At 37.8% G+C, this 26,409-nt stretch overlaps 1 protein-coding gene across 2 annotated transcripts; it reads right to left on the bottom strand.

Moving 5' to 3' along the window:
* Positions 1-64: 64 nt before the first annotated feature.
* On the bottom strand, positions 65-5,961 carry LOC137739170 (lysM domain receptor-like kinase 3). 2 transcript variants are annotated; one of them, XM_068478683.2, is made up of 11 exons: positions 4,739-5,961; positions 4,145-4,219; positions 3,001-3,294; positions 2,640-2,785; positions 2,445-2,534; positions 2,258-2,363; positions 1,650-1,801; positions 1,464-1,561; positions 1,233-1,380; positions 925-1,032; positions 65-526 (listed from the first exon to the last, which is right to left on the bottom strand). In XM_068478683.2, the coding sequence occupies exons 1-11, from the start codon at positions 5,337-5,339 to the stop codon at positions 362-364; spliced, it is 1,983 nt and encodes a 660-aa protein (XP_068334784.2). In that variant the 5' UTR covers positions 5,340-5,961; the 3' UTR covers positions 65-361. The 2 variants fall into 2 exon arrangements, with proteins under 2 accessions (XP_068334784.2, XP_088555938.1); XM_088699812.1 differs by lacking the exon at positions 3,001-3,294 and having other exon boundaries at positions 4,739-5,477.
* Positions 5,962-26,409: the final 20,448 nt, after the last annotated feature.

The raw sequence follows: 26,409 nt of genomic DNA, 5'->3' as shown, positions 1-26,409 counted from the left end.
GTATACTATACACTTTCGAAGAAGAAGCTCAAAGCTTTATAGAAAATCCATGTAAAAAGTAAGGTAAAAGTTGGAACTGCAGGTAACTTATATCATTAAGCTACTGAAAGCTTACTTGTATTACACCCATCTCAGCTCCTCCATCTAATTTTACATAAAATTAAAAATTTCCCACAAATGACACTACAAAGAATAAAACACGTAAAGAGGATAAAACGGAGGAACGAACGAAGAACGGCACTATAAATACGGCCAGCTTACGACTATATATGTGCCGCTATACACACATGATCACACATAAACGAGGGGCAAAAGAATGAAATATTGTAAGGCATCCGATTGGAAAGAAAACGCGGTTTCACTATCTTCCCTGAACAAGACCACTGAATACCTGGCTCTTCCCTGCAAGAGTAGCTTCCCACTCCACTGAGGTTAGGAGGATCTGTGATAGCGAAATCACGACTCCCTTCATGTCGGGCCGTAGGATGGGGTCGTCATCTACACATTGCTTCGCTATCATGGCCACCTGCGTAATGAGTTGCGCCAACAAGAAGAAATGTATACATTATTGATGAACATTGAAACACGACTTCAAAATTAACCAAATGGCTTTTTGGTTTACTTTGATGATGTAAATACTTGTAATTATATTACAACGTATGGATTGAGCCTATATTCGAACCGATGGGTCAGCTCTAGTATAATTTGGTTTCATCTTAATTCTCTCATAGGTCATGATCCTCGTTCCCACGGTCCATTGAAAGAACAAGTGCAACAATTTTCAGTCAGATTTTCATATAAATGCAATTTATGTCAGTTGTCATCGGAAAATTATAGCACTTCCTCGTATCAGAGAGGCACGGTCGGTAAAAGCAGGCCAAAATATTCATCAACCTGTATGAGTTCATAAGGTGATTAATTTACCTTGAATAGGCAATCATGAGGATACAAGTCCATCATATTTGGATCAATGTAATCTTTCAGGTTTGACATGCTCATGGAGTCTGGTGAAGTCCTCAGAGCTGTTTGCATCTGCATTCAAACAAAGTGCTAAAACAGTGAATCAAGTTTTCTCTGATTCATCCTATATACGTAATTACGAATTATATGACTCTGGCTCAAGCCGGTGAATAGTCTCCTGATCTTCTCAAGATTCCAGCTATGAGCAAGGTAAAATCATTATATCGTTTATCTATTTAGAAACAAAATTATGTCTCGTCAGCAGAACTTACAATTGACACCAGTGAACGTCTTTCGGAATTTTTTGTGGCTGTGCCTTCAGTTCGTATAACGGCCTCCTTCCCCGATATAAGCTCAAAAAGAACAACTCCAAAAGCATAAATATCACTTTTTGCAGTAGCACGGCCATCACTCAAGTATCTACAGGAAGCAAGAGGGAAGCAATTAAAACTTGACGAACTTGTTGAAAGACAATGTCGTCAACTGCAAATATGGTTACTTACTCTGGAGCCAGATAACCATATGTACCAACAACTTTGGTTACACTAGCTTCTTCATCACTTGTCTTACCAAAAATTTTTGCCAACCCGAAGTCTGAAATCTAAAATACAAAAAGAAGTTGTTCGATAAGTGACTTGTACCAAAAGTACAATGCACAACACTGCTGAAATCACTATAATATATCCAACCTTTGCCCTGAAGGAACCATCAAGCAAGATGTTGCTTGTCTTGATATCCCGGTGGACATAATGAGATTTCGTGTGCTCATGGATGTACTCAAGAGCTCTAGCAGCATCAAGAGCAATCTGGACCCTCATGATCCAGGAAAGTGATGTATGACCTATAAGACATTTAATCATTCAGATCGATTAATAATAGCATATTCACAGGTCCAAACTCCTACGTCCACGACTCATAACAGATGTTTACAGGTACGAAGTTCAATTTAAAGATGGTATGCCATGGGCAGGAACTTAAAAAGTGTTTCTCTTAAACAGATGTCGATTCTCTTTTAAAGAACGACATCTTTGACAATAACATGTCACCAACAAACTGTACCGACGTGTTATCAATAATATCGATACAAATTTTAGTGGTCCCAACAACTTGTAGTGAACTTGGATGTAATAATTTCAGGAAGTTGGGTTACATATGGGACGGTTTAGAAGAAATCACAAATTTCTACAGGCTTTAACATAAAGAAGATTACGGGCCAAAGAACGAAGCAGGAAGAGAAAGAAAAACCACTGGACTAGCTTATGACGTACTATCGACATAGCATTAGCATGAGGCGTACCTTTGTTCTGAGGATCATGCAAATGGCTTTTAAGTGAACCTTTCTGGGCATATTCATATATAAGGAAGAGCTCTTCATCACTTGCTGCATAACCAATCAATTCTACCTTGACACAATTAAACCCAAATAGGAGTCAGAGTTCTGAAACATCGAAAGCAACAAGGTTCAAAACTACAATGAGACTTACCAGATTTGAATGATGAACCTTGCATAGAACTTTTATTTCTGACAGAAACTCTTTAGTTTTTGTAGCAGTCATTCTTTTAATAGCAACTTCCTGGATAGAAGTCAAACCGTTACCAACAAAGGTGTGACAAGGAAACTTACTCTAGATGGTAAAAGAAAATGTAAATTATGGGAATCCAAGCAGAAATCTGCGAACCTGCTCTTGGAGGAGGCCATAATACACGGAACCATATCTTCCATGGCCCAGAAGACGTGAATCAGAAAACCCATCTGTTGAGGAAAAAATATCTTCATATGTGAAAACGACAGGCTTCTCCATGTCAAGTACATGACTGCCAATAGCTGCAACAAGTAACAGGAGAGGATCAGTCAGACATTCCAAGATTAAGGAGGATGACCACATTTTGGTATATAAAGATTGGATAAAGAAGCAGATTACACACACACAACCTGCCTACGTTCTCTTTTTCCCCTTATAAAGAGAATACTCATCACTCATTTACAAAGGCAGAACTTCGTATTAAAATATGAGGATAAAATAGTTCAGACATTAAAACCTTTGGGGACAGTTATCTGCTGGCTGCTAGGGTCTCCATTAGTTTGCTTCCAATCTGAAGATGTGCAACACGTGTACCTTCCTGATGCACAACAAAAACTTGGCCTTCGAAGAACACGAAACCTAATTTGACCATCAGGATCTTTTGAACTACTTCTTTGTGCTTCAGTAAAGCAGCTTGAAGACCTCAGGCAACAATATAAAACTATGCCTAATACGATCACAACAAGAATGATCCCTAAACTCCCTACAATCCATAAATATGGCAGATGCGACTTATGATTTTCTCCATTTGCTGCAAACAAAAAACAAAGTACACAACTTATTGTAACGTTCTTGAGTGGGAGAGATTTTTCAGCGTGCTGGGTGCACAGCCCGGTACAACAAGTGTCAAAATATAAGGGGTTGGATACTTGAAAAAAAAAAAAATTCATCAACATGTATTATGAGACTTGGCGTACTGTACTGGGCTGTTTTCCCGGCACACTGAAAAATTTCTCCTTCAGTAGATCAATCCAGGGAATTTAGAAAGGCAAGGGGAAAGAAACGAAGAATCAGAAATAGGAGGGATGCTGAAAAAACATTATGCTTTAAAGCATTAGCTACAATATCTCAACAAACTAACAATTTTGTGGAAACAAAAATTTGCAACAGATTTTGTTGCCGCTGCTCCTATGTACCTATAGTGTGTGCAAATGATTAGAGATGCATCAAAATAAAAAACAGAATATGCATTCCGTACGTACTTACATGGCTTTCTTGACAGTAATTTGAAACATCAAAGTTAACAGATTACAATACAACTTAGCCAACATTTCTTCACAAGAGCCAAATTGGGATATTGCATTGAGAATCTTAATTTGTTTCTAATCATCTTCTATTTTATTCAAAGAAAGGCATCATAAACTTGAATCTACATCTCTAATGAAAATCACTTTATCATGTACAACCCTCAATCATTCTGCTACTGTAAAGACTCCAATGCTTCCTCTACATTAAGGTCAACAAAACTTGATAATAAGACTATTTACTACCACAGCAACCAGTTTTTACTTTTAGTTTTGTGGATATTAAATTAACAAAACTATCACCTCACCGTTTCAAATTCAATTATTGTAATTCCTCATGATATATCAAAACCATACCTGAAACACCGGCATTGGATGGCGAAGGAACAGGAGCGGGAGAAATCGTCTCCATAGGATAAGGCTCACCAGGAACTAGAAGCATGATAAAATCATAATGGTTATTGGAAAGTTGTTTGGAATAACAACTCAAGAACAAGGAAGATTCATAATAGAGGTAGGATTGCATAAGAAAATTTAAACAAACAAAGATTTCAAATCGACCAATTTCTATTGAGCATCGTCCATTCGCCTAGCAAACCAATGAATTTTTCCTTTTCATAATATAGTTACGCCTGATTGTAAGTATTAGCGGCAAAATTTGGTAAAGGTACAATCATGATGATTTGATGATTGCTTCACTAAACATGACATGAAATCTTATTGGAAATTATGAATAAATTGATATCTTATTCATATCTAATACATTGTTCCCACAGTTCACAACATAAGTATAACTGAATTGCATTTTCGATAACTCCGAACTAATCTAACCTGAAACCAGATTAAAATGGATAGCTTTCCCTCACATTTTACCAACAATACATACAATAAACAGCTCCACTAAATTACACAAACACATGAACCGAAAAAAAAGAGCAAATAAAGACTGACCTGAATTCAAAGGAATGTAATACAAAGCATCAACAGTCACATTGTCAGGATCAGTAATCCCATTCACCTTCTCAATGCTATCCATACTAACCCCGAACCGGCTAGCCAGAGACTCAATGCTATCCCCATCCCTCATCACATAACTCATCAGATAGTTCCACAACCCACTCGAGCACCCGCACATCAGCCTCAACGACACAACGGCGCCATATCGGGCCCGCCTAGTGGTATTGCGCAGAAAAGTCAGCCCACCATAGGCCTCCATAACCATGTCATAAACATACCCATCTGCAGATTTCACAGTAAACGTTGTGTTGGTCAAGTAACTCTTTATCCCCTTCGCACAAGAACAGTTCTTCTTCACAAACACGTAGCCCCGCCCGTCGCCGCCCTCAACGGTCACATCTTCCGGCAGTACGTCGAACATGCTCTGCATCACTGAGAGGGTCTCGTTGGGTTCCGGCTTAAAGGCCAAAAAGGAAGTGCAGAGGCGAGTTGTGTCCGTACACTTCATTGGGGTTGGGGAGAAAGCTGTGGAAAGGGTGATTTGGAGGAGAAAAGGGTACAAAAGGATTGGTATTGGGCTCCATCGAAGCTTCATTACCCAGAAACTTAGTTCAGAAGAAAAGGGAAAAGTTGAAGGATTGTGAAGCAGGTTGTGGAAAAAATGGTGGCTTGATCACTTGGTGGGGTGAGATCAAAGATTTGACAAATTGGGTTCTGTTTAGCAGAGTGATTGCAGTAAATTGATAGTGGAAAAAGAAAAAGGAGCAGGAATTGGGAAGCGGGTTGTTCTAGTTAGCTCAATTTATGGGTGTGGATTGAGGAAAAAGGGTGTCTTGATCAATTGGTGGACCGCAAGAATTTTGATGGAGAAGCACAAAGTAGAGCTAAATTGAGATGATGGGTTTGGGAAGAAATAGTAGGATTTGTGAAAGTGAGATCAAGAAACTGACAAACAAAGTCCAACTGCTGCTGAAATTAGTGTGAGTTGGTGAAGAATTGGCAGGTTTTAGGAGGAAATAGGAAGAATTTAGCAGGAGTGAGTTTGGAAATGGAGGAATGAATGGAGCTAACGGGGGTGGCAGGAAGGAAGGACGGAAGAAGGGATTGGAAACAGAGCATTTGTGTGTCTTGGGGGTTTGTTTTTGTTTTTGTTGTTGTGTTGAAAACTCATTGACTGACTTAACTTTTTGGTTAAAACTTTGCTTTTGCAGCGCAATAAAAATCCAGTGAAAAAAAGGGATTTGCACAGAGCCACCCACCTCACCTGGAGATATTGGGGACCACTTTTTTCTCCATTCTCACTAATTTGCCCTTTCTATGCTTGATATTTTCTTTTTCTCAATTAACGAAGGGGTGTGCTATCCACATACCCTTTTTTGTTTTTTACACATCTTTTATTAATTTATGTTCTTTGATCTTATTCAATTCATCCGATCCGACGGCTGCAAATTAAAAAAATATGTGAGAAGTAAAAAAAGGTATGTAAATATCACATCCCTTAAAGAAAGGGAGGTGGAAAGTATATGGGAAACTTTTACTCGGTTTTAGTTTGAAAATCCTAACTACTTGACAAAGTTCAAATAAACTCAATGGAAACTTTTACCATAGCGGGTTAGATAGTTAATTGTTAGACAAGAGGGAAATTAGTGAGGATTGAACCCATACCATAATGTATAAACATAATTGATTACGTCACTGCGGTTAAACATCATCTGCAAACTCAATTAAAATTTAACTTACAAAAATTAGGCTAAACTCTAGTTGTGTGCACTCTGTTTAGTACACTGAATTCGTGTCTAAATTAGGTTAGTAAATTAGAGGTGTGAATTCGAGTTTTAGTATCGGGTTGTGATTTTCACACACTCTTAACTACTTTTTCCACACCCCTCCCTATTTTTTAATACTTAATTGGTATCCTACTATTTAATCTTCCATGTATACCCTTCCTACTTTTTTATGGTAATTAATGAAAGATTAAATAGGGAGGGGTATATATGGAAGATTAAATAGTAGGATACAAATTAAGTATTAAAAAATATGGAAGTGTGTGGGAAAAGTAGTTAAGGGTGTGTGAAAATCACAACTCTTAGTATCATGTTGAGAATTTAGTTGGACTATAATTAAATTTTGGCAAAGAAGAGATTATAACCTAAGCTCAACATGTATTCGATTTTGTGATAAGGCTAGCCGATGCTAAGTATCTAACTCACTCATGGTTCAAATGGATTGGTGTTGAACCCCTCAGGGTTGTAGTCTTAGTTTTGGGGAGCTACAAGTTTTTAAACTTAATATACTCAACGTTCCATCGTTTAGATTGATATCTCTTTAACTGTAAGTCCTTTTTGTTTTATGTTGGATCACTTTAACCACAAGCTCGATTGCTGAGAAATCCTTACATAACATTAGAGTTTGTTCGATTTCTGAGAAATTCTTACATAACATTAGAGATTGTTCGATTGCGCTTTAACCATCATTCATCATTACATAACTTCTTCTTTTTTATGAATGATTACATTTAAGATTTTTTATTAATTTAGAAAAGTTATATCACATATTTATGAGATGAGCAATTTTCGTGGACCAATAGATGTAGACTGTTGAATAAAAGATAAGAAAAAAAAACAAGAATTAGATTGAAAATGAAAGAAAATGAAGTTTTGTTCAAGATATTTACTTGTTATTTTTTTTAAAGATATTTATACTTTCTATTAACCAAAAAGAAATAAAATAATAGGAAAATAATAGGTTTTATTCATGGAAAATAGAAGAGAGGTGATCTCAAGCTAAACTCAATGTACTCAATTTTAGTTTGAAAATCTTATCTACTTGACCAAGTTCAAATAAACTCAATGGAAACCCTTTTTTTTTTTTTTTTTTTCAAACTCAGTCGAAACTTTTGAGTGGAGCGATAGCCTATGGGTTAAATAGCTAATTGTTAAGAAGAAGGGAAATCAATAGGGATCGAACCCTGCACCAAAGTGGATAAGAATAATTAATTTACGCCAATGTGGTTAAGCGTCATCTTCAAACTCAATTAAAACTTATAAAATTTAGGCTAAACTCTAATTGTGTGCATCTATTTAGTTGAGCTTGATAAACGGGCTCAATTTAGAAATTGAGTATACTGAATTTGTGTCTAAATTAGGTTAGTAAATTAGAGGTGTGCATTCGAGTTTTAGTATCATTTTGAGAAATTACAACCTAAGCTCAACCTAGATTCGATTTGGTAGGGCTAACCGATGCTAATCCTCTAACTCACTCGTGGTTAAATGAATTGGTGTTGAAACCCTAAGGGTTGTAGTCCTAGTTTTTGAGGAGCTACAAGTTTTTGAATTAAATCTAAAGAAAATTAACAAAAAGGGTTTCAAATCTTTGCATTTTAATAAAAAAAATAACAAAAAAAAAACTATCTACTAACTTTATTTAATGATAAGAACAAAAAAATAAAAAAAATAAAAAAAAACACAAAAAGGCCAACTCGTGTTGGGCGCGTCCCCCCACCCCCTTCTTTTCCACACTCCTCTATTTTCTCTCATTGTCAGTTGCATTAAGAGATTTTCTTATTCTTTTCTTTTGTTTTTTTTTTGTTTTGCTTAGAATAAAAAAAAAACTTCAAATTAAATTACATTCCCCAGTTTTATTTTTGTAGTGTTGTTTCTCAATAGTAGTCAAAATGAATAGACATTTTTCAATGTGCCCAGAATACGGGGTGGCACTATTTCTAAAACTAAACCAATAGGTGTAAACTATTTATGAAAATGGACTATACACTATTTATGAAACAGGACCAAGAACTAGACATTATTTATGAAACATGACCAAGAACTAGGCACTATTTATGAAAATGGACAAATAACTAGGCACTATTTATGAAACCGGACCAAGAAAGAGACAATATTTATGAAACTGTACCAATTGTTATACACTATTTATGAAACTAGACTCAATAACTAAGCACTATTTATGACACATGACCAATAGCTAGGCATTATTTATGAAAATGGACCAATGTCTCCTTAACTGTAAGTGATTTTGTTTTAGGTCGGATCACTTTAACCACAAGTTTAATTAATGAGAAATTCTTGCCTAACTACAGAGTTTGTTCGATTGCGCTTTGACCATCATTGATCAATATATAATTTGTTTTATGATTGATTACTTTCACTCTATGTAAGTTTTTTTTTTTTTTTTTTTTTTAAATTTAGAATATAAAGTTATATCACATACTTTTGAAATGAGCAATTTTTGTGGACTCATACGTGTTGAATGTTGAATAAAAGAACAAAAAAAAAAAAAAAAAAAAAACAAGCAGTAGATTGAAAATGAAAGAAAATTAAGTTTTGTTCAAGATATTTATACTTGCTACTACCAAAAAGAAATAATGTAATTTCCAAAATACTAGAAAAGGTTGGAGTAATTTCAATAAAAGGGTGAAGGTAGAATAGGAAATATGTTTCAATGGGAAGGCTGCTTTTGGTAAAGGAGGATGACACAAGTTGCGAAGAGCTGGCAAAGAGAACAACAGTTGGTCGGGTCCCACGAATATGGCACCAATGTCTCAAAAAATCGTCGCTAAATTGTCTGGTTTACCTGCGATTCCTAGAGCATCAGCTGCAAATTACCTTTTGACTACCGAGTAACCGACAGTGACACATCTAGGGTGGTTGGAACTCGAAACTTTAGTTATTGGTTTCTTGATTGTGGTGGAAGTTTTAAACTCGAAACGTATGATAAAAATCAACAATTTATTCGTTAGAATATTGGATCATATGCACATGTACATATCACTTGTTACATCAAATAGTATATTAATGTGATCTAAAGAAGAGGTCTCTCTAACATTTTTCAAAATGAATTAACGAACTCTGTTTTGCATTCATGCGAATTGAAGTTTATTCAACTTAATAAAACACTTTTAAATAAGTTCAAAAACTAATTCACATCCATGGCTTATTGTTTTATATAAAAGAAAAGTAATTAACCCTTGACTCTTCGACAATTACAAAGATGAAGATGTGAAAGTTTCAATGCTGCCCAATAACTCGCTATTAATCACTTCAATATTGCTTTCATGTAACTATTAATTCAGTAAGTTTAAAATTTTATTACAAAAAATCTCGACACAACTAAGATGATCTAAAATTTTGAATAGCATCACTGAAATTTCCAATTAGTCGTTTAACAAATTTTTACACAACTTCTCTCAATATTGACATTTGAGCTTCTCAACAATTTTTGCTACAATGCTATTGTAACTCGTAAGTAGCAAATACTTGCCCACAGCTCGCCGATCATTTAAGTGAGGCTTAAAATCGGAGGCGTTGGATTGACCGGGAAGGAAACCCCAAAAGAGGAACAATGACTTATTACCTACTATCGAAAAAAAAAAAAAATTATTACCTACTAGAAGTGTATAAACCCCTACTCTCTACTAGACCTGTAAACGGGTCGGGTTCAACCCGACCCGTTAATTTAATGGGCCATCTGAATCCAACCCTTTAAGCTAACAGGTCATCCGTTTCACCCATTTCACTCGTTAACTTTTATTTTTTATTTTATTTATTTTATAACATTTCATCCAAATCAATTGCAGCCCCGTTTTATATAGTAGAATTTGACTTTCTATCAATTACACGTGTCTCCAAATCTTAACATGAATTGGGAAGTTGTATAAATAAAACACACCTTCGGCAGACCCGACAATGATGAGCCCTGGGAGGCTTGTATTTAAAACACTTGTCACAGCGCCCCTGTCAAAGATCAAGGATCCAAAAGTTTCAAAATTAGCTACAGAGAGAAGAAATCAGCATTATTAATGTGTGGCTAGATGCACCGTAATAAAGTACTTGATGACATGAACTCTTCAGAAATTCAATGAAAGTGGGTTGCAGGGGGAAAAGAGATAGAGAGAGAGAGAGAGAGAGAGAGAGAGAGAGAAAGAGCTTTGCTTTTATCTTGTGTAATACAGAGTGTTGAAGAAGACGCTAGAGTAGAGGAAAATCAGGGCACGCGGAGGACATGGAGGAAGAAGATGAGGGCACGCCGTAATGGAAGAAGACGGCGGAGAAAATGGTAATTTCTGAGGAAGAAGATGAGGGAGAAGTTCTCAGAGACGGCGTGCACAATACTGCAATAGTGCAATGCGAGACAGAGTGAAGGTTTCATTATTGACTATTGAAATAACACAAAAGCCCTCAATAACGGGTGTTAATGGGTGGTTAACGGGCTTCGCGGGTTCACCCAAAATGATCCGTTATTTAACGGGTGCTTAACGGGTTGACCCGTTAACACCCGACCCGGTAAACACTTACCCGAATACTCATTTTAATGAGTCAGGTCGGGTCGGGTTGACGAGTCGGATTTGAAATACTAGGTCTATTCTTTGCTTTATTTTATATTGTATGTCCTTTCAATCTTTCAAACTTTTTTTTTCTTTTTGCTTGGATTAGGTTCTTGCTAAAAAGCATCTAACTAATTAGAAATTGTTATAAATAGACAAAAGTTAGAGAGATAACCTTTCTAAGAACAAGAGCGAAGTAGGTGCAAAATATCACACTATGACTTTAGTAGCTATAACACAAAAAAAGGATGGCAGATAAAGAGAGGGAGGGATACTGATATTATTTCTCTTACTTTCTTTCGCAATGCATTTGATAATAGATGGAGTGCTCTATTTATAGAGTGACTCTCATAACTACAACCATTAAAATACAATGATGATACTTTTGAAAGTATCAAACACCATTACTCACTATTACTAAGTCTTTGGGCATTTTTTTGAGTGGGCATTCACCCATTAATTCTATAACACTTCCCCTTGGATGCCCACATATCAACATCAATTACCTCGTTAAAACCTTGCTCGAAAAAACCCAGTGGGAAAAAACCATAGCTAAGGAAAAAGAGTACAACTTTACCTGAATAACTGATATAATGTTAAGTATGCTTATGTTGCCTCGTTAAAACCTTGATAGGAAAAACCTTGTGGGAAAAATCCTAGTTGAAGGAAAAAGAGTACAACAAGCATGTATCATGGATGCTTCCCCTGATATTTATCTCCCCCTGATTCCACATTCTTCAAATTTAGCTGATTGGTAAGTCGACGTAATCCGATACTCTGCACTAACTTCTGAAACGTGCACTTTGGTAGAGACTTGGTGAACAGGTCTGTCAGATTTTCATTGTAACAGATTTGTCTGACTTCAATAACTTTAGCCTTCTGAAGCTCATGTGCACTCAAAAACTTTGGCGATATTTGTTTAGTCTTATCGCCCTTAATGAATCCTTCCTTCATTTGGAGAACACATGCTGCATTATCTTCATGGATGACAGTTGGATTATCTGTCTTCGAAGGTAGACCACATGAATTCTGGATATGATGGATCATTGATTTTAACCAGGAACATTCACGACTTGCTTCATGTAAAGCAAGTATTTCTGAGTGATTTGAAGATGTAGCAACTAATGTTTGCTTTGTTGAACGCCATGAGATTGTTGTATCTCAATTAGTGAACACATATCCAGTTTGTGAGCAGGCTTTATGCGGATTAGAGAGGAAACCAGCATCTGCATATCTAGCAAGGATCTGGTCATTTGTGGATTTTCCTGAGTAGAAGATACCCATGTCTGTTATCCCATGAAGGTATCACAAAACATCTTTGACTCATTTCCAATGACGCATTGTTGAAGCAGAGCTATACCTTGCTAACAAGTTAACTGAAAAAGCTATATTTGGTCTAGTACATTGCGCTAAGTACAATAAAACACATATTGCACTCATATAAGGTACTTCTGGACCAAGGACCGTTTCATCATCTTCTTTTGGACGAAATGGATCTTTCTTAATGTCCAAAGAACGAACGACCATTAGCATGATGAGTGAATAAGCCTTGTCCATGCCAAATCGCTTCAGGATTTTTTCAATGTAAGCTAATTGGTGGACCAAAATTCCATTAGCACAATGCTCGATCTGCAGGCCGAGACAATATTTTGTTTTCCCCATGTCTTTCATTTCAAATTCACTTGTTAGATATTCAGCAATTTTATTGAGCTCTTCAGGAGTTCCAACTAGGTTCATATCATCAACATATATTGCCACTATAGCAAATCCAGAATTGGATTTCTTAATGAACACACAAGGGCAAATGACATTGTTGATATGTCATTCTTTGATCAAATATTCACTGAGACGATTATACCACATTCGTCCAGATTGTTTAAGCCCATACAATGATTGCCTTAATTTGATCGAGAACATACCTCGTGGTTTATTAGTTGTTTCAGGCAACATAAGTCCTTCTGGGACCTTCATGTATATGTCAGTATCTAATTCTCCATATAGATACGCAGTGATGACATCCATAAGTCGTATGTCAAGCTTTTCTGAAACCACTAAACTTATTAAGTAACGGAACGTAATTGCGTCCATTACTGGAGAATATGTCTCTCCATAATCAATTTCAGGTCTTTGTGAAAAGCCTTGTGCAACGAGTCGTGCTTTGTATCTTGCAATCTTGTTTTTCTCATTGCGTTTTCTTGTGAATACCCATTTGTAACCCACGGGATTTACATCAGGCGGAGTTTGGACTACCGGTCCAAAAACACTTCGCTTTTCCAAGGAATTTAATTTTGCCTAGATTGCATCTTTCCACTTAGGCCAATCTTGTCTCTGTTTACATTCATCAACAGAGCGGTGCTCAATATCATCACTTAATATGATTTCAGTGGCTACTGCGAATGCGAACATATCATCAATGATTATTTCATTCCGATCCCACAATTCATTTGTACATGCATAATTTATGGAGATTTCTTTGCTTTCATGTACTGCTGTCTCTCCAGGGACAATGTGTCTCATCAAGGACATTTTCTTTTTCTGGAAGTACAGAATCATGAATTGCAAATTTGTCATTCATTTTCTCTTCCTGAATGATTTCATTTGGATTCAGCTGTGCCCTTGTCTCTCTTTTTCAAGGGGCTGAATCTTTTGAATCAGGGGGTCTACCACACTTCAGGCGTGCACCAAATGAATCATTCCCTGCCACTTTATTTTGTCCAACAAGAACATCAATTCTTGTAGATGCATTTGTAGCTGGTATATGTGATTTTGTCACTTTCATAGCATTATTAAATGCATCTGGCATTTGATTGGCAATACTTTGCAGATGAACGATCCTTTTCACTTCATTTTCACATTAAGTGCTACGTGGATCAAAATGAGACAAAGTGGGTACAACCCATGTCAGCTCTTGCTGTTCTTCTGGAACGGTCTTTTCTCCCCCTAACAATGGGAATACTATCTCATCAAAGTGACAATCAACAAAACGAGTTGTAAACATATCACATATCTAATGATAGATGGTGAATCAAAACCTACATAAATTCTCAGTCTACGCTGAGGTCCCATTTTAGTGCGTTGTGGTGGTGCAAAAGGCACATAAACAACACAACCAAAAACTTGTAAATGTGAAATGTTTGGCTGATGTCCAAACACGAGTTGTACTGAGGAGTATTGGTGGTTGGCTATAAGTCTCAATCGAACCAATGATGCAGCATGTAAGATGACATGTCGCCATGCAAAAATTGACAATTTTGTTTTCATGAGCAGAGTGCGAGCTATTAACTGAAGCTGTTTGATCAATGTTTCTGCTAAACCATTTTGGGTATGGACATGAGGAACAAGGTGTTTAACATCAATGCCCAATGTCATGTAGTAATCATCAAAGGTTTGAGACGTAAATGCACCAACGTTATTAAGTCGAATTAACTTAATGGGATAATCTAGAAACTATGCTCGCAACTTGATTATCTGAGCAAGAAGTCTCGCAAAAGCTACATTCCGAGTAGATAAGAGACAAACATATGACCATCGGGTAGATGCATCAACCAAAACCATAAAAATATCGAAATGGTCCACAAGATGGTTGAATAGGTCCACAAATACCCCCTTGAATTCTTTGCAAAAATGATGGAGATTTAGCATCAACCTTTAGTTGTGATGGTCTAATTACCAACTTCCTTGAGAACAAGCCTTGCAAGGGTTATCATTTGAGATAGCAATGTCTCTGCTCAATAATGGATGTCCATTAGAGTTGGTAATGATCCTACACATCATGGTGGATCCTAGATGACCCAAACGGTCATGCCAAAGCATGTAATCTTTTGAATCAATGAACTTTTGGTTCATGATAGTGTAGACATCGAAATTTCAGTAAAAACAAATGTTCACCCAACGCATTAAAGTTTTGACGTGTCAAGGCATACATGGCATACGCCACGTGTCGTACAAATTGTACACATGGCATGTGACTCAACAAAATAGGAAGAAATACCCTTGGATGATTAAACAAGGTTTTTCTTCTCAATTTGGGCAATGACAAGGTAAGCACACTTCAATCCATTATGGATCAAAGCAAGTTTTTCTCATTTGGGCAATGACAAAGCATACACATTTCAAGTTTAAAATGGTGTTAAGTGGGAAATTAGGCCATAAGTTAGACCACTTCAAGTTTAAAATGGTATTAAGTGGGAAATTAGGCCATAAGTTACACCACTTCAATTTCAATATTGCATTAAGTGGGAAAATTAGGCAATGGTGCTTGGAAAGGAAAAAAATATTTTGTGGTGGTGATTCATTCTCAAAGCCTATAAATAGGCTTCTCCATCAAGGTATCAAGCATCAAGGAATTCACAAATACATCTCTTTACTCCAAAATTAGAAGAGAATTCCCCAAATCCTTGAAGCTTTGAAACTCCAAAGCTTTCAACCATCCAAATTCCCAAGAATTCTGAAGGATCAAGAAAGCTCTCTTCGTTCTTCGTTAAATCCAATCGTTCTTCAAGATTAAGCCCAAAAGCCCTTGAAGATCCGCTCATCCATCAACCTTCAAGATCAAGCCCAAAAGCCCTTGAAGAAATCCACACAACCATTATTCAAGATCAAGCCCCGACGGCCCTTGAAGAAAGTGTTCATCGTTCATCCTAAGATCAAGCCCCAACGGCCCCTTGGATCAACAGCAACAAACAAATCCACACATCCAATCGTTCTTCAAGACTAAGCCCAAAAGCCCTTGAAGATCTGCTCATCCATCAACCTTCAAGATCAAGCCCAAAAGCCCTTGAAGAAATCCATACACCCATTCTTCAAGATCAAGCCCAACGCCCCTTGAAGATCCGTTCATCAACTGTTCATCCTTAGATCAAGCCCCGACGGCCCTTTGGATCAACAACTCATCCACAAACCTACACCCTACGAAGATAGAATCAGAGGACCAAATTTGAGAGAGATCGTAACCCCAAAATCATAAACACTACAAATATTATTTTGTACACGTTATTCTGGTTTCTTGTTTCAAGGAATCTTTCGTGTTCACAAATTTGGCACGCCCGGTGGGATAATCTCTACCTCTCATCTCTGTCTCCGTTCAAGATATTCAAGCACAGTCCATGGCTTCAAACAAAGAACAAGTCATAACTATCGGCACTACCTCCATTGAAAGACAGCTGGTTCAGATGAAGGAAACAATTGCAAGGCTGCTAAAGACTGCAGAGGAGAAAAACTTGCAAACCGCCGGACTCATCAACCGTCTGGAGGCACAACATGGCCTCAAAATGAAACCAAGCTCTCTTCCAACTAAGAAGACCGAAGAAGGCTTTAACCCAAATGCCTACGAACTCATGTCAAAGGCTAGGCATGACTTTGCTTCCTCTTCAAATCTTGGAAAGAAGGTTTCAAACACCGTCAACGACAAAGATCGTGACCTCACCGAGACTCAAAAGAAGTTGAAGGAGCATGATTACGGAGTTGACAACAACAAAGCTGGACTTGGCTTCACACCAAATGCACTCGTGAAGATTTCAAGCAAAGCGAAAAACGCTAGCGCTCAACACATCAGCGTGAGCATTGAACAAAATCAAGAGGAGCCTAAACCTCCTATTCGAGTGTCAGTCTTCGATAGGCTGAATCATTCAAAACCCAGAATTTCGGCACTTGATCGTATTGGTGGGCAAGACCGAACTTCCGTCTTCAAGAGGCTTAACGTGCCAACATCCCAAAGCTCTGTTTTTGAAAGGTTGTTAAAGCCTAAGAAACAAAGCAACACAGCTATCTCTCCTCTACGACGATCAGCTTCGGAAAGATTTGAAGATAATGAGAAGCCTTTTGGAAAGAGGAAGACAACACCAAAGGAAGAAAAGCTCGATGGGTTAGCAGAAAAAGGCGACGTTCGAAGCTTGATTCCTTCAAGGATGAAGCGCCAAGCAATCCTAGAGGTCGACACAAAAGGACCACTGAAGGTAAAGAGGCGCATCATCGTCCACACTGGCAAATCTTCATGCCAACAAACCCAAGAGAACGGCACTGAAGATGAAATCCCTAAGAAAGATGTCATTTCTGGCTCTTTCGACTCAAAGTCTTCACCTCGACTGTTGGGGGCATGTTCCAAGTCAAGTGAAATTGAAGGATGGACTCATGTCACTCCGAAGAAACTGCACGAGAAACATATGTCTTCTCCACAAGTGCACCAATCAGAAAGGAGGGAAAGCAGCTTTCGCCAACCTCCAAAGCAATGTGAAAATGTTGAAGATAAGAAAATTTCAACACAAAGATCGTTTATGCGGGATCTTTTCTTCCTCGAAGACTTATTCAAATTCTCGATCAAGGCTCCTTGCTATGAAGATTGTGAGGAATGCCTTTCGAAGATCGCTTCGAAGAAATTGGAGAAGCAGCAACCATCTTGTCCACAAGTTTATCAGTCGAAAATGGGGCAAAGCAGCTACCGTCAACCTTCAAAGCTACATGAAAGTGTTGAGGATGAGGAAGTTATGACACAAAGATCGTCCGTTGCCATCACAATGCGCGATTTCTTCCCCAAAGACTTCTTCAATCACTCAGTCAAGACTCCTTGCTATGAAGATTGCAAGGAATGCCTCTCTAAGATCGTTTGACAAATTCAAAAACGCTCCTCGTTCGCACGAGCCTAAAAGGCGACAACCGATGCTCCTCGTTCGCACGAGCCTAAAAGGCGACAACCAAAAGCTCCTTGTCTGCACGAGTTGAAACTGCAAACGACACCACAAGCTCCTCGTTCGCACGAGCCTAAAAGGTGACACCAAACGCTCCTTGCCTGCACGAGCTGAAACTGCAAACGGCACCAAAACGCTCATTGCCTGCACGAGCTGAAACTGCAAATGGCACCAAACGCTCCTGGCCCGCAAGAGCATAAACTGTGTACGGCAAAATCATCAAAAAAAAAAAAATCATCACTCATTTGAACTACGTCATGACTGGATCCCTCCTCAACCAAGGGTACGTAGGCAACTTGAAACTTCAAAACTTCAAGTACAGTCACATCATCAAAAAAAAAAAAAAAAAAAAAAAAAAAAAAAAAAAAAGGAAATAACACATCTTGGTGATGTATATGTTTTATCTGTATTTAGCACAATACACTAAATAAGTAAAGCATGTTCATTGATCTCCGAGAAATTACAAGTGCGTACAAAAAAAAAAAAAAAAAAAAAAAAAAGAGATGGAGCTTTCATAAAGGTTGTTCACGTGAAGCCCCACTACTTGGGAAAACTACAGAAGCGGGAGGCATCAAAGAAGAAGCCTCAATACTTGGTGGAACGCTAGATGAGCCAGGAAAAATGTGCCTCTGGAAGAAAGCAGCAAGCCTTTGACGGTCACTTTGAATTCGACCACTGGATTCTTGCAGCTCATCAAGCTTCCTCTTCATGCCCGTCGAATAGTTATTTGCAAGCACATGCAAACTTCTATTCTCGTGCTTAAGTTGTTTGATCTCTTGCTTAAGAGTTTCCACCTCCGCCATCAATGATTCCACTTGGCGGGATCGAGCAAGTAGGCGTTGGCCCATGTTGGACACAGAGCCTGCGCACTGAACACTGAGAGTTAGGGACTCTTGAACGGCCAACTCATCGGACCGTTCTGAAAGCAGCCTACTATCTTTTGGAGTGAGGAAGTTCCTAGCTACTATCGTAGCTGTTGTTGCGTCCTTCATCACAGAATCTTCACCTGTCAAAGGGCCATTAGAAGATAAGAAAGAAGGGCACCATACATTTACCTGACGCGGCGCACTCGGATCACTGCTTAGACTCAAATCTAAGCAAATGTTAGACGGGTTAGCCATTGTCAAAAGGTTAAAAGAGAAAGGTGGATGAAGTAAAATCAGAAAGGGCCGAAGACGATTTTCACAAACGGGCGATCTTCAAAGTGTGCATGTTGGAGGTGATCGATACCTCTATAAAAAGCCAAGGCGACACGACCACCGATTCAAAAAATCGGATTTTCCTGCGTGAAGTTCGGCGACGCTTTCGCGGCTTTTCAGATAACGCGTTCAACTTTGTCAAAAGATCTCTGACAAAGTTGAAAACACGTGAAGGTTATCATCCCAACTACGCGCCTTTGCCAACAAGCGTGGTGACAGAGCCGCACCCGTGACTACTTTTTCGAAGAGGCGCTCGCTCAGAAATCGAAGAGACGCTTGTTAAAAAATCGAAGAGACGTTTGTCGACAAGGGTAAAAGAACATAACCACCACTTGCTATTGGGAAATCCCTATATATGTCGACCTTCATCTTTTATGGCAAGGCAGACCTGAAAAAAAAAATGCCCAACTCTTCCTCACCTCTGAGGGCGCACTCCCAGCAAAGCCTTTCGAAATACTCAATTTTTTCTTCTTCCCCAAAGAAGATACCAGATGCCTGGAGTACAGATGACCCAGGAGGAAACGGTAGATTGAAGTATGTGGAGACAAGCACAACAAATACATGTGCTGATCCATTCGCCGCTTCTTCAAAAGCAAAGGTATCTCATATCATCAAGGTCGAAAGCAAAGGTATCTCATATCATGCTTTTTCCCTGTCTTTTCCTTTGTCCTTGTTCTTACTCGCATGGCAAAGTGAAAGAAGCAATCAGCCGGCACTTGGAGTCAGTCTTCCGATCTGGAACCGACTGCCTGGAATCTATTCCCTGGTTGCTTACCTAGCGTTGCTCTCGAGTAGTCATCTTCAACGGTTGATACACTTCCAGAGAAGGGACCACTTCTGCAAAGGGGAGCAAGTAAGGCAAGTGAAAATGATACATTAAAGCATGTGGAGACAAGCAACAACTGCATATGCTGAGCTATCCTCTAACCCTCTTCAATACGAATTGGAGAGATTGAACAAAGAAACAGAAAAAAAGAGTAAAGCTTAGACCTTCGGGGGAGACCAAAATTTCCTGCTGCCCAGTTCAAGAGTAGCACAAAGGAAAATCAACGATTGGAGGAAACCAGAAAATCTTCCAGTCGAACTCAAGATCAAGCCTCGATGGCCCTTGAAGAAATTTCCTGCTGCCCAGTTCAAGAGTAGCACAAAGGAAAATCAACGATTGGAGGAAACCAGAAAATCTTCCAGTCGAACTCAAGATCAAGCCTCAATGGCCCTTGAAGAAATTTCATGCTGCCCAGTTCAAGAGTAGCACAAAGGAAAATCAACGATTGGAGGAAACCAGAAAATCTTCCAGTCGAACTCAAGATCAAGCCTCGATGGCCCTTGAAGAAATTTCCTGCTGCCCAGTTCAAGAGTAGCACAAAGGAAAATCAACGATTGGAGGAAACCAGAAAATCTTCCAGTCGAACTCAAGATCAAGCCTCAATGGCCCTTGAAGAAATTTCCAGCCCAATTCAAGATCAAGCCTCGACGGCCCTTGGGTTGACATCTACATTAAGGGACTTCAAAACGCATCTTCTACACGTGACAAGCACATGTCTACGACGCGCCTTGAAGTGGGGGCATTTGTAGACATCGAAATTTCAGTAAAAACAAATGTTCACCCAACGCATTAAAGTTTTGACGTGTCAAGGCATACATGGCATACGCCACGTGTCGTACAAATTGTACACATGGCATGTGACTCAACAAAATAGGAAGAAATACCCTTGGATGATTAAACAAGGTTTTTCTTCTCAATTTGGGCAATGACAAGGTAAGCACACTTCAATCCATTATGGATCAAAGCAAGTTTTTCTCATTTGGGCAATGACAAAGCATACACATTTCAAGTTTAAAATGGTGTTAAGTGGGAAATTAGGCCATAAGTTAGACCACTTCAAGTTTAAAATGGTATTAAGTGGGAAATTAGGCCATAAGTTACACCACTTCAATTTCAATATTGCATTAAGTGGGAAAATTAGGCAATGGTGCTTGGAAAGGAAAAAAATATTTTGTGGTGGTGATTCATTCTCAAAGCCTATAAATAGGCTTCTCCATCAAGGTATCAAGCATCAAGGAATTCACAAATACATCTCTTTACTCCAAAATTAGAAGAGAATTCCCCAAATCCTTGAAGCTTTGAAACTCCAAAGCTTTCAACCATCCAAATTCCCAAGAATTCTGAAGGATCAAGAAAGCTCTCTTCGTTCTTCGTTAAATCCAATCGTTCTTCAAGATTAAGCCCAAAAGCCCTTGAAGATCCGCTCATCCATCAACCTTCAAGATCAAGCCCAAAAGCCCTTGAAGAAATCCACACAACCATTATTCAAGATCAAGCCCCGACGGCCCTTGAAGAAAGTGTTCATCGTTCATCCTAAGATCAAGCCCCAACGGCCCCTTGGATCAACAGCAACAAACAAATCCACACATCCAATCGTTCTTCAAGACTAAGCCCAAAAGCCCTTGAAGATCTGCTCATCCATCAACCTTCAAGATCAAGCCCAAAAGCCCTTGAAGAAATCCATACACCCATTCTTCAAGATCAAGCCCAACGCCCCTTGAAGATCCGTTCATCAACTGTTCATCCTTAGATCAAGCCCCGACGGCCCTTTGGATCAACAACTCATCCACAAACCTACACCCTACGAAGATAGAATCAGAGGACCAAATTTGAGAGAGATCGTAACCCCAAAATCATAAACACTACAAATATTATTTTGTACACGTTATTCTGGTTTCTTGTTTCAAGGAATCTTTCGTGTTCACAGATAGCATGTGATTCAATTGTCCTTATGTATGTATAATACAATCCACTCGACAAACCACACAACTTCTCCAATATACGCTTATGGGTATCATTGGAGGTAAAGCGTAGATACTCCACATTTTCTGCACTTTTCGTTTCAATGTGGTATCCATTTAAATGTATGTCCTTGAAACTCAACAAATTTCGAATAGATCGAGTAGCATACAATGCATTCTGTATGGACAATATTGTTCCATTTGGTAACATAATCTGGGCTTTCCCTGAGCCTTCAATTACATCTGATTGACCTAATATTGTTGTTACCCTTACTCTTGTAAGCATTAAGCTTGAGAAATACTTTCGATCACGAAGTATTGTATGTGTGGTTGCGCTGTCTACAAGACAAATATCTCCGCCATTTCTCATGTTTTGAGAATAACCATAGCTTTTATCCATGCTTTCTGAGTAAAGGGGATCACGGTTAAAAACAACTTAGAAATTTAAATGCCTCTTTTATTGAAATGCGAGTTTTTAAACTACAAATTCAGAATAATAAAAGTACATCAAATATAAATGATTCAGTCGGACCGATACACTTCATTCCCCCTTTCCACAATGAAGTCTGAGACATCTAGGTGGGTTGTGTTTAACTGTCCTGATAAGTCGCACATTGGATCATGTATATCCATTGGTCTAGCTTGGTCGAGGAAATTAATCTCAACACCCTTCTTCTTGAGGGAGGCTTGATATAGATCCACCAGATGTTTTGGGGTACGACAGGTACGCGCCCAGTGCCCATCATTACCACACCTATGGTAAGCTCTATCAGAGTTTCTAGGAGCATTGTTCATACGAGCTTTGCCTTTGTGGCAATTTCCATTTTTAAAGCTCGAACCTGAATTTTGCCTTGGAATCTAGTTGTAAAACTGACCACCATGATTCTTTCCTTTTTTGTTTCACCGACCTCGCTTATGGCCACGTCCTCGTTTATGATTATCGCCACCAGAGGATGTGGCGTTCACTTCGAGGGAAGTAGCATTCACTTCTGGGAATGGTGCAGATCTAGTAAGTCGGGACTAATGATTTTTCATCAGGGGCTCATTGTTTTGTTCAGCTACCAAGAGCACATATATCAGCCGGTTGTATTCAGTGAAGCCTCGCACTCTATACTGCTACTGCATGAGCACGTTAGAGGCATGAAATGTGCTGAAAGTCTTTTCCAGCATATTTTCCTCAGTAATGGTATCCTCACATAATTGTACTCAGCCACTGACTTGAAATCCAGGATCTTTAGGTGAGTCCATTCATAGCGAGCCCTTGGAAGAATCACCGTTGTCTGGTGATTGTATCTGTTTCTCAATGTCTTCCAGAGAGCTAACGGATCTTCAACCGTTAAGTACTCACTCTTTAGTCCCTCATTAAGATGACGACGAATAAAGATTATGGCCTTCGCTCGATCTTGAGAGGATAAGCTGTTTTATTCCCTAATGGTATCTCCAAGATTTCCTGCTTCCAGATGGATCTAGGTATCCAATACCCAGGTAAGGTAATTCTTCCCAAAAAATGTCCAGGGCAGCAAAATCAAGCTTTGCCAAGTTCGCCATTTTCTTTTCTTTCTGAAAGAAAAATGAGATGCATAAGAACTTGCAATAATATGTATTCCTGGAGGAATATAGTGTTAGAACTTTTGGTTCTTACAAACTTTTCATTTTGATCTTCAGGCCAAAAATGATAAGCACTTGAAACTTCAGGCTCGAAATTTTCATGATTAATGAAAAGGGTGATTGTACCGCACCATTCTCATTGAAACAAGCATAGGATGGGCGATTATTCCGCACCACTTGAACAGCAGAAAAAATTTAAATATGCAGAGCAAGATATAATCGATTTAAATATGTAGAGTAAGGTGGACAATTATACCGCAGCACCTAAAATTGCAGTAAAATTAAATTTGAAGCTCAAGATGGGCGATTATACCGCACCATCTTTGATCGCAATGAAAATTAAATTTGCAGTTCAAGATGGGCGATTATACTGCACCATCTTTGATTACAGTAAAATTAACATAAATAAACACTAGGTTAGAAACCAGGAACTACGCCAAACAAGAAATCAAAGATATAAGTAACTGTTAAATTTAGAACAAGAAGCAGGCATGGTGTTAGCAGTTCATCGCGATGGTGCATCACGTAGATGAAGCATAAGAAGAAGAAGAAGAAGAAAAAACAAGAAAAACCTTAAAGGAAGCATTTTTTTTTCTTTCTTTCGGTGAAGGGATATGTGAACTATTTAAGGTTAGAGAGTCATGCTGATAAAGTGTTATAAATAGACAAAAGTTAGAGAGATAACCTTTCTAAGGACAGGAATGAAGAAGGTGCAAAATATCACACTATGACTTTAGTAACTATAACACAAAAAAAGGATGGCAGATAAAGAGAGGGAGGGATACTGATATTATTTCTTTTACTTTCTTTCGCAGTGCATTTGATAACAGACAGAGTGCTCTATTTATAAAGCGACTCTCGTAACTACAACCATTAAAATACAATGATGATACTTTTGAAAGTATCAAACACTATTACTCACTATTACTAAGTCTTTGGGCATTCTTTTGAGTGGGCATTCACCCATAACAGAAATTAACTTGTCTTCACAACGGATTTTTCTCTCCTCGTAACACTTCGTGGTCAATTTTCAAAGTTTTGTTAATTGTCTACGAAATGTTTTGAAAGCCACCTATCATCCTTGAGGAGCTTAGTTGAACTCATCTAGTTCTCTAAACAACCTAGTTTTTGCTATTTACTTGATAAGTTGAAGTTACTCGACACATTCAAAAGTTAAGAAATTTTTTTTTTTTCCATATATAGAAAAATGATTTACGTATACTATTTTTTCACTTCCTGCACGCTTTTGGTTTTAACTCGCAGTTAAATTGACAAATTAAGAGTCATTAAAAATTATAATTAAAAAAATATGCATGAAGTGAAACAAAGAGCGCAAAGTAAATACAAATATCCAAAAGATCATCCGCACCATTTTTATACAATCATCCGAATGCGCCAGCATTTCACAAGTATTTCTCCTTTATATGAAGGTGCAGTATACGATTTAAGTTTTAAATATTTTTTTTTTCCCAACAAACTCATATAATAGTATTTAGTATTTATCTTCGTATTATTAAAAGAAGTATCATGTTTGAAATAAACGAAAACAGCCTTCCTTAGATGGAAACCTAATTGATTAGGCATAGTGCGGTGAAAAAACCCGAACACAATGACAATGACCGGAGCCGTCGCCACGCTGGGTGGATGTGGATTTGGTTTATTATCCAAGTACCTAATTATGTGACGTCAGAGAATGTGCTGTTAACAATAATTTATGGATTAATTAATCATTATTTTTGTAGTAAGCACTCAACGGTTCAGACTGGCTTTGTCCTACAGAATATTTGTATCTCTACCCAAGGAGGCCCCACTAACCATGGATCTTGTTTATGTTTTGGATTTACTGTTATATCATGTATGCCATTTTCATTTGATTTATTTAATATGATATGTGAAAAGTTAAAAAATATGTGTGAAATCATATTTATTCCAAATATTGCAACGGTACTTTATTGTTTTATATTGAATTTGTTAATCTAACTTAATTGATCCTCAATTTATTCGATGAGATCATGAGTTCGAATCTAATATATAATAATTGTAGAGGAAAACAAAAGGATGAAAAGCTTATCAAAACAAAACGATAAAGCAAACAACGCAACAGTTTGATTCTTTTTGTTGGAGTTTTGAGACTCCAAGTGTCCCATATCAGGAAACTTTTAGTTCCCATTGTCATTTATATAGGTCTAGTCCTTTGTTCTAGTAATTAGAACCTGGACTATTTGGAAATAGATTTAAGGTTTGAGTCTTATGGTTGTGTGAATTAGGTTTGTATCATATAACCTAATACAATTAATATTAATTAATCAAGACAAGGGCCTTGGCCTTGGGGCCTTGGAAGCTAAAATTAATCCAAGTTCATTAATTTTAGTTTCGAATTAAGTTTTTTAATTAACATATTAATTAAGAAACGTTTGATTAAGAGACACAGCTCTTGGAAAGAGTTGTGTGTTTTCAAATACACTCAACAAGTATTTGAAAGGGTGTGAAACAACTTATATATTTGCAATCACATTTTCCAAATAGTATCATCTTTTTCTTCCTCTTTCTCTTTCGTATAAAATTTCCAGAGAGTAAACACTATAATTCTATAATCTAATGTGGGTTATAGAATTAGGTAGTTGTATCATGGTCAAGCAGACATTGTAGAACCACAAGCACAAGAGTGAGACGGAAATACTGTTCGAAGGACATAGCTTTTGCGCTAGCCTCAATCAAGTTAGTATCAATTTAATTCTTGTATTTATTCCTGTTATTGCATTCTATATAGCAAATATTTTTCGTCAATAAAGTATTTTCAAATTCTGTTATTTCTATTATTTTTATTTATTTCTGAATTGTTCTCTAACACTTTCAATGACATTACTTGAAACTTTAGGTCTACAAAAAGTTAGCATAGGTCTTCAATTGATTGGTATCATTTCATTTTTTTAGCTTCAATGTGGCATCTCCTTTTGCCAAAAAATAAATTAAAAAATAATTACAATACATTTTTTCCTTTCAATAGAATGGTTCGATTTGAATTAGGGTTGGGCGCAGTTTAAGTTG

Source organism: Pyrus communis, chromosome 9 (assembly GCF_041283825.1).
Source record: "Pyrus communis isolate YQ-2024b chromosome 9, ASM4128382v1, whole genome shotgun sequence".
NCBI lineage: Eukaryota > Viridiplantae > Streptophyta > Magnoliopsida > Rosales > Rosaceae > Pyrus > Pyrus communis.
This window is presented reverse-complemented; position numbering and strand designations above follow the sequence as displayed.

Excerpts from the sequence above, each read along its gene's own strand:
- LOC137739170 (XM_068478683.2), bottom strand. The coding sequence starts at position 5,339 with ATGAAGCTTCGATGGAGCCCAATACCAATCCTTTTGTACCCTTTTCTC. Across the intron at positions 2,364-2,444 it reads AGGTTCATCATTCAAATCTG|GTAGAATTGATTGGTTATGC; the intron begins GTAAGTCTCATT and ends AATTGTGTCAAG. Across the intron at positions 1,381-1,463 it reads TATGGTTATCTGGCTCCAGA|ATACTTGAGTGATGGCCGTG; the intron begins GTAAGTAACCAT and ends TGCTTCCTGTAG.